Here is a 14677-nt window from a genome sequence, read left to right as displayed (position 1 = left end):
AGCTTTACTGCATCCCTCAGCATGAGGTCCTGAACCTTAGAATGTGCCAGTCTGCAACACTCAGACGTGGACAACTCTTTGCACTGAAAGTCCAGCAAGTTTTGGGCAGACCAAAGTGCGTCTTTCGCCAAGCTGATGGTCCTCCTGCAGCAGTTGATCTTTATCTCGGTGTGCGTCCCTGGGAACAGCCCGTAGAGCACTGAATCCTGTGTTACGCAGCTGTTCGTGATGAACGGCATCAAAAACCACTGCATCTCTTTCCACACCTGCTTTGTCAAGGCAAATTCCAGAAGGAGGTGGGGAACGGTTTCTTCCCCACTGCAGCCACCTTGAGGGCAGCGTGCAGAGGCGGTAACGCTCCGGGCATGCAGGAAGGATCTGATGGGGAGGGCCCGTCTCACTGCCAGCCAAGCTATGTCTTGCTGCTTTTTTGAAAGTTTTGACGATGAGGCATTCTGCCAAATGGGTTTGACAGTCTGCTCAGTGAATCAACTGACAGGATCCACCATCTCCTTTTCCAGCAGGGCCTCAAGGGCATTACTTTCGAACCATTGCCTGATGGACTTGTGGTCAAATGTGTTTTTCTGCACAAACTTGTCTACAAGGGACAGGTGATGCGGCACATTGCAACGGAATGCAGCATTCTGCAGCAAAGTGGCCAGACCCATCCTTCGCAACACTGAGGACAGAAAGAAACTCAGCATGTAGTGACACTTGGTGTTTGCCTGTCGGGAGTCTACCACAGCTTGATGCAGCCATCGACAAAGGTGGACATCAGGATTAGCACGACATTGGGTACGTCTTTTCCCCCTTTATCTAGAGGTTTTGAACATGGTGTCTCTGCGAACACGATCCATTTTGATCTCCGGATAAAGTAGATGATGGCTTGGGTGACCGCTACAGCGCAGGAGTGGGATATGGACCTGCACCAAATACAGCAACACCAAAAGCGCCTTGCACCTAATGATCAGGTTCTTACCTGTCATGGAGAAGGAGCGTTGCTCCCAAATGCCCAGTTTCTGTTTCACCATGGCTACTCACTCCTTCCAGGTTTTGCCACATGCACCAGCCCCTCCGAACCATATCCCCAGAACCTTCGGGGGGGTCTGACCAGTTGGTAAAGGGGACAAAGGATCGATCAGCCCAGTTGCCAAAGAACATGGCCTTGTTTTTGCTGTGATTTACTTTGGCTCTTGAGGCTAGTTCAAACTGGTCGCAGATGCTGATCAATCTGTGAACACACAGCGGATCCAAACAGAAGACAGCGATGTTGTCCATGTACAGGAAGGCTTTGACCTGAGTGCCTCCGCTGCCTGGGATTGTCACTCTCTTATGCCCACATCATTCCTGATGGACTCAGCAAAATGTTCGATACAGCAAATGAACAAGACAGGGGACAATGGACAGCTCTATCTGACTCAAGATTTGATCAGAAAACTTTTTGATTCCCACTGTCATGCACACAAGAAGTCCGATGATTCAAATCATTGGGATGGAAAATCCACATGCCAAATGGAAAAATATTAATTTCATTGTATGAAACTTTGCCTGAGACCTTTTACTGGAATTATTACAAATAACTTTTAAAAAGCAAAACAGAACAGCTAAAGATGGCCACGCACAATTTGCATATGAGAGGCCAAAGGCCAGACATTGACATCCATTGACTTTGAAAGAGCCAAACCCTCTCTACCAAGTATGTTTGCACAGCTTGACAGAAAAACTTCGAATTTCAAAATACCTTCCTGAAACATCTGTTTCAAACAAAGGGGTGGTCACATGACATGACTACCTGTATAACTCTGAGGTTTTGGGAATTGTGCTTTTGAAAGCAGACAATAACTGAACTCCAAGGAAGGAAAATCTCTCTCTCCTGTCTCCCTCGCCAGCAAAATCCCAGGGGAGCCTCGGCTGCTGCTAAACCTCAAATCTACAGACCCTTACAGTCATCAACAAGGAGGATGGATAAAGCCTGTCTTCAGCCTTCTGGAATCAGAGAAGCAAGCCTGAATTGTGCACGTGGCCCAGCGAGGACTTCAAGACTTCAATTTCACCAAAGGACACTGGGACTACACCTCAGTATTTAAATTCCATTTTAATAAGGGCTCTACTCCAATCTCCCAGCTCTGCTTTTTCCCCTCAGTATCTATTTGTGGATGTGTGTATGTGTGTATGTGCACCTCTCGTATGAATGTGCGCGTGGATGTATCGCGTATTTTAGTATTTTTAATCTGTTTAGAGTGATAAGGTTAATAAACTTACATCTTTATTGTCTAGACTCTGGAAAACCTGTCTGATTGGTTCATTTACAATTATAATTTGAGGAGCAGGAACAAGTGGTCACCGAGGTGGTAAGTTAAATCACTGTGTTAAAAGGATAAACCCTGTTGCAGTCAAACCAGAGAAGGGGCGAACGGGGAGCCTGAGACCTATTCCTCACTTAGTTGTAACATTATGACCAAAATCTGAAAAGTTATAAAAACGGACTTTGTCTTAAAAAAACCCTTTCTTTTAAAAAGTGAACAATGCTCCAAAATGGCCACTGAAGAAAAAAAAAGCCTTGGCCTTTGTATATTCAAACTGTCTGAGAGGAACAAAGGAAAATCTTCAAAGCTATGAGGTGTCAATTGCACCCATCCTACATGTATCCTGAAACATTCCAGAATTCAATGTCTTCTTCTGAAACAAATAAACCAGAAAGTGTGAAGTATCCATGTCCTGGGCCATTGTGTGATCACCATGGGGAGAAATCAAAGCATCTCCTACCAGGAGGTGAGAAGTTACACAGCTTTACCTTAAAAATCAGCCTAGAGAGAGACACTGCCAGAGAAAGTAAAAAAGCAGTATCCAGAAGCTCTTGGTTCCAGCAAACCAGAAGGCATGTGCCCTGCTGTGAAATTCTGCATTTACACTTTACACAGCAGCGATCTAGAAGTGATCCATTGTCTTCAACCGAACTTTCAACAAGAGAGAAATCTACAAACACCTCAGGCCTGCAAGTCACGGGAAATCAATTTCCAAGAGAATTCAACAGGTTTACCATGACATCCCCCCGAAACCTACCCCCACTTATAATTGCTTTCCCCTTCTTCCCTCTCTATCAGTCTCTTTTTGTGTGTGTTGTGTGCATGTGTGCACGAATGAGCAAATGGTGAGTGGATATGGTTGCAACGATTTTAGGCTAAAGCGTAATAATTAATAAAAAAATTGATTTTCTGCTTTAAACCTCCAAGCAAACCTGTCTCTGTTTGTTTATTTGACAAATAAAACACCAAGGGGTTAAATCCGAATAACAAACACACTTGCTGTGGTCAGGTAGGAGTTTAACAGTGGGAACCACCCAAACCTCATCATGTGGCCATAATACCACCCTTTGATTGAAACTGCATTACTGATGTTTGTGTAGAGTAGTTGGATCCAACTACGGATTTCCTCCACAAACATCTTCACTTCTTGGAGATCCACTGTGATCTTGACCCCCTGCATGCTTTTCTGGAGAGAGGACATTTCCCTCTGCCTCCTGAACACCTTTGAGGATGAAGAACCTCTTTATGTTCACCTTGATCACTTCCCATCAGTGTGTCGGGGACTCAAAAAGGGGTTGCATGGTTCTTTGAAATACCTTCTGAGTTCCTCAATGTTCTCTGGGATCCACAGTTGCACATTCAGCTTTCATGTACACCTGCCAAACCTCTGGTTGCCCTGTGACAGTTGGCCAGCAGGAGGCAGTGGTCAGAGAAGAACACCAGCTTGACATTGGTGGATCTGACCATAAATGCACGGGACACAAACAGAAAGTCAATCCTGGAATGGACGGACCCGTCTGGTCTCAACCAGGTGTGTTTACGCGGCACTCCGTCTGCAGGGTTGCTGAAGATGTCGTGCAGCTTGGCGTCTTTTACTGCTGCCATCAAGAATCAAGTGGTGTCCCATTTGCTGTCGGCCCTGTTGGATCATCCAGCCGCATCAATGATGCAGTTGAAGTTCACTGCCTAGAATGACTGCCTGGACGTTAACAGCAGCAGTGGGAGCTGCTGGAGGACAGTCAGCTGCTCGCTGTTTTGAACCGGGGCATACTCATTGATTAACTGGAGCAGAGCATTTTTGTACATTTACATCTGCTACAAGGAGGCGGCTGCCCACCAAATCCTTAACTTCAGAGATGGTGAAGTTAATCTCCATGCAGCAGAATATCCAGGCCGGAGGAACGGGAATCATTTCCCCCTGACCAGATTGACGGCCTGTGGGACCACCATCGTGGCCATTACCTGTTGGTGATGAGGTGCAGTATTCCACTCTCCTGCAAAAACAGCAGGTCAGCTTTCACCTTGGCAAGGTACCCCAAGGTTGAAACACGTTGCTTATTGGACTCAACGCTGCGCACATTAATGGAGGCAAACTTTAAAACCCATTAAAACTGTGTGTTGCTTAGGTGTCTGTACTTGTCCCAGTCCTTGGGTATGTTCCTGCATACCGTAGTGTTCACAGACTGTTGCACTGTTGTTGGGCTCAGAAAACTGTCCTGGTCATTCGTGACAAATTTGTCATTACATTGGTGGGGTGGGGGTGGGGGAGGGTGGTTGGGTGGGGGGTTGTGTAAGCAGCAAGGTTAGAACTGTCCTCTGCTGGTGGTGTCTTTCTCCTCTGTTCCTCATCGAGGTCGTTGCTGCTCCCGGCTTCCCGGAGCTGGGGTGCGCTGGACGCTTCGCTACTCCCAGCTTCCCAGATCTGGGGTGCGCGGGACGCTTCGCTATTCCCGGCTTCCCGGAGCTGGGGTGTGCTGGATGCTTCGCTACTCCCGGCTTCCCAGATTTGGGGTGCGTGGGACGCTTCGCTATTCCCGGCTTCCCGGAGCTGGGGTGCGCTGGACGCTTCATTATTCCCGGCTTCCCGGAGCTGGGGTGCGCTGGACGCTTCATTATTCCCGGCTTCCCGGAGCTGGGGTGCGCTGGACGCTTCATTATTCCCGGCTTCCCGGAGCTGGGGTGCGCTGGGTGTCTCGTTGCTCTCGGCACTTTGGGGCTGGGGTGTACTGGGCCCCTCACTGTTCCCGAGTTTTTCGGAGTTCGAGGCCATCTCCTCCAGCTCCTTTTCCGCACAGACACGATGGGCCGAAGGGCCTGTTTCTGTGCTGTATAACTCTATGACTTTGCATTCTGCTTCTTTTGCTAGTGTCGTCTTTCGTGCCCTTCTTCATCCGATGAGGAGCAGCTGTGTAGTCCATTTCAGACATTAGCCTCCTCTTGGCACTGGTTTGGGTGGTGCCTTGTTCCCTTTTTTGGGCCGCCTTCTTTGAGGTTTTCCTCTTAACCACTTGCCCCACACCTGGTTGTCCCTCTGCTGGCTCCTCTTGCATTGATTCTGTCTGCTGAGGAGGAGTCTCAGGGCACAGTGTTGGTGTTTGGCAGCTTGCTGCAGCTCCCGCTTCCTCCTTGTCCTTCTTTGTCAGATTTTTCTCAGTAGGGGGAGGGTTGCTGATCTTCATGACAGCAGCACATTCGCTGTTCTCTCCTCATGCCCCTCCTTGATTCTCACCACCTGTATGTAACCGAGGCAGAGTTTCGGGCAAGTGGCCTGCACTACCACACAAGTCGCAGCACTTAGTCTGCTTGCAGTCCTTTGTCCAATGGCCTTCCTGCTTGCAGTTCTTGCGGAGCGCTAGGCTGCAGTTGACAGCCACATGCCCAGATTTGCCACAGGTATGAGAAACTCTGGCTGCTCCGTGTAGACCAAGTAGCCCCAACTTCCCCCGATAGTGAAGCTGAAGGGAAGGTGGGGGATGGCTATGTTTGCGTCCACCTTCAAGGTCACCTTGACCGGCCGTTTGCTGGTACAAATCCCGAATGGATCCTTGACCTCGGTGCTGCTCCAGGTCACCTCAACGTACCTGGCAAGGAAAGTGAGCACATCCACAACAGGAATATGGGGGTTGTAGAGGGGGATGGTCACCACCCATTTCCATTGCGAAGGCAGCGTAAATAGCAGCTCCGCCGTGAGGATTGACAGCAGTGCCTGGTTTCCTCTTTCCTTGAAGACCTTCAGGAACTTCATGCATCCCACCACGTTCTTGAATGTCACATCAAAGTAACCACTGCTGGGGAGGTCCTGCAGGCAGAAGATGTCCGCAGCTTCGAATTCACAGCATTCGAAAAGGACTCGCTTAATGAAGAAGGTCCGGTCATCGGGTACACCTCCTTTCCTGTTTTTCACTGCCCTAACGGTGTTACACACCCACTGGCCTGGAGCTCTCGTGTTGGTTGCAGCCATTACACTTGATGTCTTCCATGGACAAGCACCAAGACCCAAACCAGCAAGAAAACAACCATGGAAGAACTCCAACAGCAAGAGGGTGAATAGCCGAAAACGGTGCTGAATCCCCCACCCCACCAAAACAAACCGAAACCCAAAGAAACACAACAGCCTCCTTCAGGATCAAGGTCTCACCTCTGTCATCGTTAAAAAGGTACTTAGACTGAAATTGACCGGGCTTAACTTTCTGGCAAGTTTAGTTTGTATTTACTGCATAAATACAGCATCTGCACACATGGTAAGGAAAGGCAGCAAAATGCAAAGCTCACGTTGGAGCGGCACATCCCGGACAGCAACTTTTGTATTCCTGCATTTAACCGTGCATCTGGCCTAAAGCTGCTGTAACATTTGCACATTTGACAGCAAATTATGTATAACTTTTAATGATGTTGGGAGGTCTCAGCATTGCTAATTATGCATTTATGTTGTCATTTCAAACAGTATCACAGCTTTCCATTCAGATTTCTTGATAGAAACATGATTTTCACAAATTTTAAGTCCTGATCAACGGAACATGCTTCCTTTAGTTTTTATTAGTTCAACACATGACAGACCTCTTTCCCACACTAACAGTCCTTGAAAAAAATCACATTGGTAATATTGCTTTCATTAAATTCAAAAACAGCAATAATGACAATATGGCCTAATATTACAGTTTGGTTCAGAAGTGTGGGACGCCTTCGCAAACTGGTTCTCCGTCGATAAAGATTCCTGCATTCTCCTATTAGTACCTACTTTCCGAAGGTGGGAGGAGTTTACTGTTGCCTCAGGTTGTTGAGGGAATGGCGGAGGGTTAAACTGAGTCAGAGGTGGGAACCTGTTCAGGGTAATTAAGGGAGAGGTATGCAAGTTCGGCCCAGGCAACGATGCATCACGAGGATTGTAATTGGTGTGTATCACTCAGCCAGCTAGATCGAGGTTGCTGTGCATTCCTGGGATAATTGTACTTGGCATACAGGACTTGATTTACCTGATACAGTGAGTGACGTTGAGGTATCAATGGAGCTGTAAAAGTAACCGATGAGCACGTTTATTGGAGGGCGGAAGTCGTTACACCTGTTTAACCTGTTCTTGCTGACTATCAAAACAGCCCTGTGTTAGGCCTGGAGATTTGATCAGACCATGTACTAACTCTAAAACTGCAGAACTCTTTGTAACTTCAGTAATCTGCCTGCTATTTTGTAGCAGAGCAAAGAGGTGATTTTTTTTTTAAATACCTGTGACCATGGCTGGTGGAAGAGCCGGTGGATCATCCCGGGTCACGGGTGGGCACTGCCGTTTTCTGTCCCCGATTTATTTCATTTTGCTTGTTTATCTTTCAAACAATGTCGCTGCCGTTTTTGGAAACAGTTCGACTCTCAATAATCAAGAGACAGAAGACAGTAACCAACACCAAGATTCTTCCAAACATCACATTCCCAGAACTTTTACAAACCAGGATGAGCGATTGAAAGTGTTCTCTCTGGATTATTATCATGTGCAGGTTCCCTTTGAGATCACCCTCTGGATACTATTAGCTTCTTTGGCTAAAATTGGTAAGTTTGAAAGGATTAGAAAACTGGTGCCACCTGGAAGGCAAATATTTGCTGTGTGATTTGATTGAATAGATGTTGTTCCTGTTGTACTATTGACCCTTATAATGTTTGGTAAGAATCTGAATGTACAGAGTTTAAATCAGTAGAAAATCAGTAGAAGGTTAGTTCATTTTTCCATTAGCCATGCTGAGATTCTTGTTTCGTCAGTTCCCTTCCATTTAAATATAATTTTCCCTCATCCTCCAGATAAGCCAAGGGGTACTCAAGTGAATCTTCACCTGCATGCAGGTGAAGCGAAAATTGATTCTTATTACATTAACAAGTTTGCCTCAGGCACGGTTTTTATTTGTTTAAGAAAAACTTCATAAAGTGTGCATTTTCAAAAGGAAACTTTTATAGCGTACTTTCATTTTATGTATTAAAAATATAAGACTATAATCAACATTATAGTGGACCTTTTTAAAGTGTGGATCTTGGGAGAGAAATGGTTCAACCCCAAACAATCAGTAGTGTGGTTGAAAATCTGAAAGGGAAAACAGTGTTGGTATTACCCAGCAGGACAGGCAGCATCCATTCTGTACTCTGGAGAGAACAGAAGTCAAGGTTTTGGGTTTAGATTGGAAGAATCTATATTGGAAGAAATTACAGATGAACAGTCTTTTAGAAGGAATGGAGTAAGGCAGAGTGGAAGAAACAAAAAAACACATGGGAAAAGAAATAAACCTGTAAAGTGCTGAACTAGAAAATAAATGGTTAAATGGTAGAAGTGATATGCACATGAGACGAGAGGTGGCACAATGAGGAGAAATTAAGGAAATAAATGACCTATACAAGATACAGAAAGTGTGTGATTTGGTTAAAGGGAGGTAGGTAGGTGGATAGAAATGAAATCTTGGAAAAACTAGACACCTGGATCTGGCTCCGATGGTCCATGCATTTAATGGAATGAAAAAGCATGTCGACAGCAAGGGTACCCATCACATTGCCAGTTCGTCAAGAGAAGCGGTAGTTCGGTTAAACAGAAGAGTGTGATAGTGGATGGGAAGACATTGTTCATCACGTGAAGGGCCCAGAGATTATCCTAGTAGGGAATGGAGGTATAGAGCGACTATACATCTATGGTGAAAAGGTGGTGGTTGCAGCTAGAGAACTCAATCAGCAAAGCATCAGAAGGCATCTAATGCCAAAGCAAGGTACATCTTCATTCACAAAGTGATGGCTTGACTTGGATCTGTGAGTTCTCCTTGATGCTGCTAACTATTCTCAGACGCGACAAGCAGTAAATTTGTGAATGCTTAGTTCATGGAATATTAACCAATATAAAGGATGGATTTTAAATTTTGAAAAATCGAAGCATTCAGAATTGAAATTCTGAATAGTTGGTGTCAACCTTGGTACATAGATTTAACATGTTTTAGAAGCTCAGACCACAGATGTTCCTGTGACCAAGCAGTTTGGCACCAGGAGAGGGAATGGACCGAATGGTAGGTTGCCTTCTGTTAGTGAGGTTGAAAACCACACTGCTCAATGTTCTGATAATGGATCCTTACCCTAAGCAGCAACTCTATCCTCCCCACCCATCTTCAAAATGCTGGCATACATATCCTACACATCCATTCTAAAACCAGTACTTTGTCCATTGATTTCTCCCTATAAATAAACAAGGGACACAGTTTCAGGATAAGGGGGCAATCATTTAGGACTGAAGCGAGGAGAAATTTCTTCACTCAAAGGGTCGTGAATCTTTGGAATTCTCTAACCTAGAGGGTTGGTAATGCGCCATCATTGAATATATTTAAGGCTGAGATAGAGTTTTGGTCTATCGGGGAATTGAGAGATATGGAGAGTGGGTGGGAAAGTGGAGTTGAAGCCCAAGATCAGTCATGATCATATTGAATGGCAGAGCATGCTCGATTGGCCATATGGCCCACTGCTCCCATTTCTTATGTTCTTGTGTACTATTCTGCAGAAGAGCAACAGAGTTCTCCTGACCAATATTTATTTATTCTTTAACCAATACGATCTTCAACCAATCGATTATCATATTATTGTCATAGTGCTGTTTGTGGGAGCTTGCTGTGCACAAATTGGCTACCTTGTTTCCTGCATTACAACAGGGCCACATGTCAAAAAGCACTAAATTGGTTATAAAGTGCTTTGGGCCATCCTGAGGTTGTGAAGGCACTATATAAGTACATGTCTTTCTTCATTAGCAATAAAGCTTAACCGAAAATGTCACTGAATCAGCTCTCCTATATTGTCTCAGGCAGAGTAATGTTGGTGACGGTTGCTGAGGCTAACCTGCTGGCCTCCTGTTGATACACAATTTTTTTTTGGAACATATTCTACCTGTTGCTGAAAATTAAAGCACAGATCAATTTACATAATAGTTACATTCCTTCTGCATCAATGTGGAACAGATTCAGTTGCTGATCAATGCAACGAAATGGTGCAATTCAGGTGATGATCTGATTTCCAAGTCCATTTCAGCCAAGAGGTGTGAGACCATCTTTATTGGGTAGTCTCACGTGCTAACTTAGGTTTCTCACACCGCTTGGGCTTTGCACTAGAAATGGTGCAATTCCAGCCCAGTATGAAGCTACAGTATTAAAGTGCTGAAGGCAGTTAATATTTTTACGCAGGCACTTTATGAAAGCATTTTAATGTCATGAGCGAAACTGGACTCCATGGGCTCTCTCCTAAACATTAAAAAAATTCTGTCTGCACCTCCATTTGCAAATATGAAAAATCAAACTTGTGCCCACAGGGACCTTTATTTTGTGTCATGTGATTGCCACCAAATTCACTTTCGTTTAAAAAAAATATATATAGTCGCTTAACACATTTAGATATTGTCTTGGGTTCAATGTCACTGATCACTGCCATAAACAGAATTTTACCTTTTATAATCGAATGTTTTCTTTTATTGCCCAATATCTAATGACTTCAGAGTCATAACAATCAACGTATTCTTATTGTGTGACCAGGATAACATAATTTGCCATGTGTCTCCATATGCATTTCTCCGACCTTCAGAAGGCAGACTGACGAACATCTAGTGAGATGAGGATAATTGCTTATTTTACATATAATGTGTGACAAATCAAATGATGTCCACAATGAATTTTAGTTCATAGAACATAGAAAAATACAGCACAGAACAGGCCCTTCGGCCCACGATGTTGTGCCGATCCTTTGTCCTCTGTCAAGGACAATTTAATCTATACCCCATCATTCTCCTTTATCCATATACCTATCTAAAAGCCGTTTGAAAGTCCCTAAAGTTTCTGACTCAACAACTTCCCCAGGCAAGGCATTCCATGCCCCGACCACTCTCTGGGTAAAGAACCTTCCCCTGACATCCCCCTTATATCTCCCACCCTTCACTTTAAATTTATGACCCCTTGTAACGCTTTGCTCCACCCGGGGAAAAAGTTTCTGACTGTCTACCCTATCTATTCCCCTGATCATCTTATAAACCTCTATCATGTCACCCCTCATCCTTCTCCGTTCTAATGAGAAGAGGCCTAGAATGTTCAGCCTTTCCTCGTAAGACTTATTCTCCATTCCAGGCAACATCCTGGTAAATCTCCTCTGCACCCTCTCCAAGGCTTCCACATCCTTCCTAAAATGAGGCGACCAGAACTGCACACAGTACTCCAAATGAGGCCTTACCAAGGTCCTGTACAGCTGCATCATCACCTCACGGCTCTTAAATTCAATCCCTCTGCTAATGAACGCTAACACCCCATATGCCTTCTTCACAGCCCTATCCACTTGAGTTGCAACTTTCAACGATCTATGCACATAGACCCCAAGGTCTCTCTGCTCCTCCACATGCCCAAGAACCCTACCGTTAACCCAGTATTTTGCATTCGTGTTTGTCCTTCCAAAATGGACGACCTCACACTTTTCAGGGTTAAACTCCATCTGCCACTTTTCAGCCCAGCACTGCAACCTATCCAAGTCCCTTTGCAGACGACAATAGCCCTCCTCGGTATCCACAACTCCACCAACCTTTGTATCATCTGCAAATTTACTGACCCACCCTTCGACTTCCTCATCCAAGTCGTTAATAAAAATCACAAACAGGAGAGGACCCAGAACTGATCCCTGTGGCACGCCACTGGTAACTGGGCTCCAGGCTGAGTATTTACCATCTAAGACCACTCTCTGCCTTCTATCAGTTAGCCAATTCTTAATCCAACTGGCCACATTCCCCACTATCCCATGCCTCCTGACTTTCTCCATAAGTCTACCATGGGGGACCTTATCAAATGCCTTACTAAAATCCATGTACACCACATCCACTGGTTTACCCTCATCCACTTGCTTGGTCACCTGCTCAAAGAATTCAATCAGGCTTGTGAGGCAAGACCTACCCCTCACAAAACCGTGCTGACTGTCCCGAATCAAGCAGTGTCTTTCCAGATGCTCAGAAATCCTATCCCTCAGCACCTTTTCCATCAACTTGCCTACCACCGAAGTAAGACTAACTGGCCTGTAATTCCCAGGGTTGTTCCTATTCCCTTTCTTGAACAGGGGCACAACATTTGCCACCCTCCAATCACCTGGTACCACCCCCGTCAACAGAGAAGATGAAAAGATCATTGCCAGCGGCTCTGCAATTTCATCCCTTGCTTCCCATAACATCCTTGGATATACCCTGTCAGGCCCGGGAGACTTGTCTATCTTCAAGTTATTCAAAAACCCCAACACATCTTCCCTCCTAACGAGCACTTCCTCGAGCTTACCAGTCTGTTTCACACCGTCCTCTTCAGTAATACACCCCTTCTCATTCGTAAATACCGAAGAGAAGTACTCATTCAAAACCTCACTTATCTCTTCCGGCTCAACACACAGTCTCCCGCTATTGTCCTTGACCGGACCTACGGTCCCTCTAGTCATCCTCATATTTCTGACATACGCGTAAAAGGCCTTGGGGTTTTCTTTTATCCTACCCGCCAAGCATTTTTCATGCCCTCTCTTAGCTCTCCTAATCCCTTTCTTCAGATCCTTCCTGGCCATCTTGTATCCCTCCAGAGCTATGCCTGTGCCCTTTTTCCTCAACCTTATATACGCATCCTTCTTCTTCCTAACAAGACTCTCAACCTCTCTTGTCAACCACGGTTCCCTCACATGACCATCCCTTCCCTGTCTGACAGGGACATGCTTATCAATGGCCCCTACTATCTGCTCCTTGAAAAAGTTCCACATTTCGACCGTGCCCTTCCCTGCCAGCATATGCTCCCAACTTATGCTCCTCAGTTCCTGCCTGACAGCATCATATCTACCCTTCCCCCAATTGTAAACCTTGCCCTGTTGCACATACCTATCCCTCTCCATTACCACAGTGAATGCTACAGAATTGTGATCACTATCTCCAAAGTGCTCGCCCACCAACAGCTCTATCACTTGCCCTGGTTCATTACCTAGTACCAAATCCAATATTGCCTCCCCTCTGGTCGGGCAGTCTACATACTGAGTCAGAAAAGCTTCCTGGACATACTGCACAAACACTACCCCATCCAAACTATTCGATCTAAAGAGTTGCCAATCAATATTTGGGAAGTTGAAATCCCCCATAATTACTACCCTGTGACTTCTGCTCCTTTCCAAAATCTGTTTCCCAATCTGCTCTTCCACCTCCCTGCTGCTATTGGGGGGCCGATAGAAAACTCCCATCAAGGTGACTGCTCCTTTCCTGTTCCTGACCTCAACCCACAGTGCCTCAGTCGGCAGATCCTCCTCGAAAATTCTTTCAGCAGTTGTTACACTATTTCTAACTAACAATGCCACCCCCCCACCTCTTTTACCACCATTCCTAATCTTATGAAAACATCTATAACCAGGTACCTCCAAGAACCATTCCTCCCCCTCACCTATCCACGTTTCAGTGATGGCCACAACATCGTAGTCCCAAGTGCCCATCCACGCCTTCAATTCACTCACCTTATTCCTGATGCTTCTTGCGTTGAAGTATACGCACTTTAACCCTTCTCCGTGCCCATCTGTCCTCTGCGACAGTGCTACCTTCCCCAATACCTCACTACACTCTTTGTCTTTCTGAGTGGACCCACTGGTCCCTGGACTACAAGTCCGGTTCCCATCCCCCTCCCAAACTAGTTTAAACCCTCCCGAACAGTACTAGCAAACCTCCCTCCCAGGATATTGGTGCCCCTCTGGTTTAGATGCAGCCCGTCCTGTTTGAACAGGTCCCATCTTCCCCAGAATGCAGTCCAATTATCCAAGAACTGGAAGCCCTCTCTTCTACACCATTCCTGCAGCCACGTGTTCAGCTGTGCTCTCTCCCTATTCCTAGCCTCACTATCACGTGGCGCCGGCAACAAACCAGAGATAACAACTCTGTCCGTCCGAGCTTTCAGCTTCCAGCCTAACTCCCTAAACTCACTTCTAACATCTGTGCCACCCTTCCTTCCTACGTCGTTGGTGCCAATGTGCACCACGACCTCTGGCTGCTCCCCCTCCCCTTTAAGGATCCTGAAGACGCGATCACAAACATCACGGACCCTGGCACCAGGTAGGCAACAAACCATCCGTGCGTCTCGCTTGCGCCCACAGAACCGCCTGTCGGTACTCCTCACCATCGAGTCCCCGATGACTAGTGCTCTCCCATTCTCCCTCCTTCCCCTCTGAGCCACAGTGCAGGACCCCGTGCCAGAGGCCCGTTCACTGCAGCCTGCCCCCGATAGGCCGTCCCCCCCAACAGTATCTAAAACTGTATACTTGTTGCTGAGGGGAACGACCACAGGAGATCCCTGCACTGACCTCTTCCCACCTCTAACTGTTACCCAGCTGCCTTTGTTTTGTGG

At 46.1% G+C, this 14677-nt stretch overlaps 1 protein-coding gene across 2 annotated transcripts in view; it reads left to right on the top strand.

Moving 5' to 3' along the window:
- Positions 1-6247: 6247 nt before the first annotated feature.
- slc9a2 (solute carrier family 9 member 2) overlaps positions 6248-14677 on the top strand; it is a 109233-nt gene continuing 100803 nt past the window's right edge. The window contains exon 1 of one of the 2 annotated variants that reach the window (XM_068033830.1): positions 6248-6463. Coding sequence is in view for 1 of the 2 variants with exons in the window: in XM_068033829.1 (XP_067889930.1) it covers positions 7535-7844 (310 nt within the window). In the remaining variant the exon portion in view is untranslated. Of the gene's footprint in view, positions 6464-7213; positions 7845-14677 lie in introns of those variants that run through there. The other variant, XM_068033829.1, reaches the window with a different exon arrangement.

This window comes from Heterodontus francisci, chromosome 6, assembly GCF_036365525.1.
Source record: "Heterodontus francisci isolate sHetFra1 chromosome 6, sHetFra1.hap1, whole genome shotgun sequence".
Taxonomy (NCBI): domain Eukaryota; kingdom Metazoa; phylum Chordata; class Chondrichthyes; order Heterodontiformes; family Heterodontidae; genus Heterodontus; species Heterodontus francisci.
The sequence above is the reverse complement of the archived record's forward strand: the minus strand, read 5'-3'. Positions and strand labels throughout refer to the sequence as shown.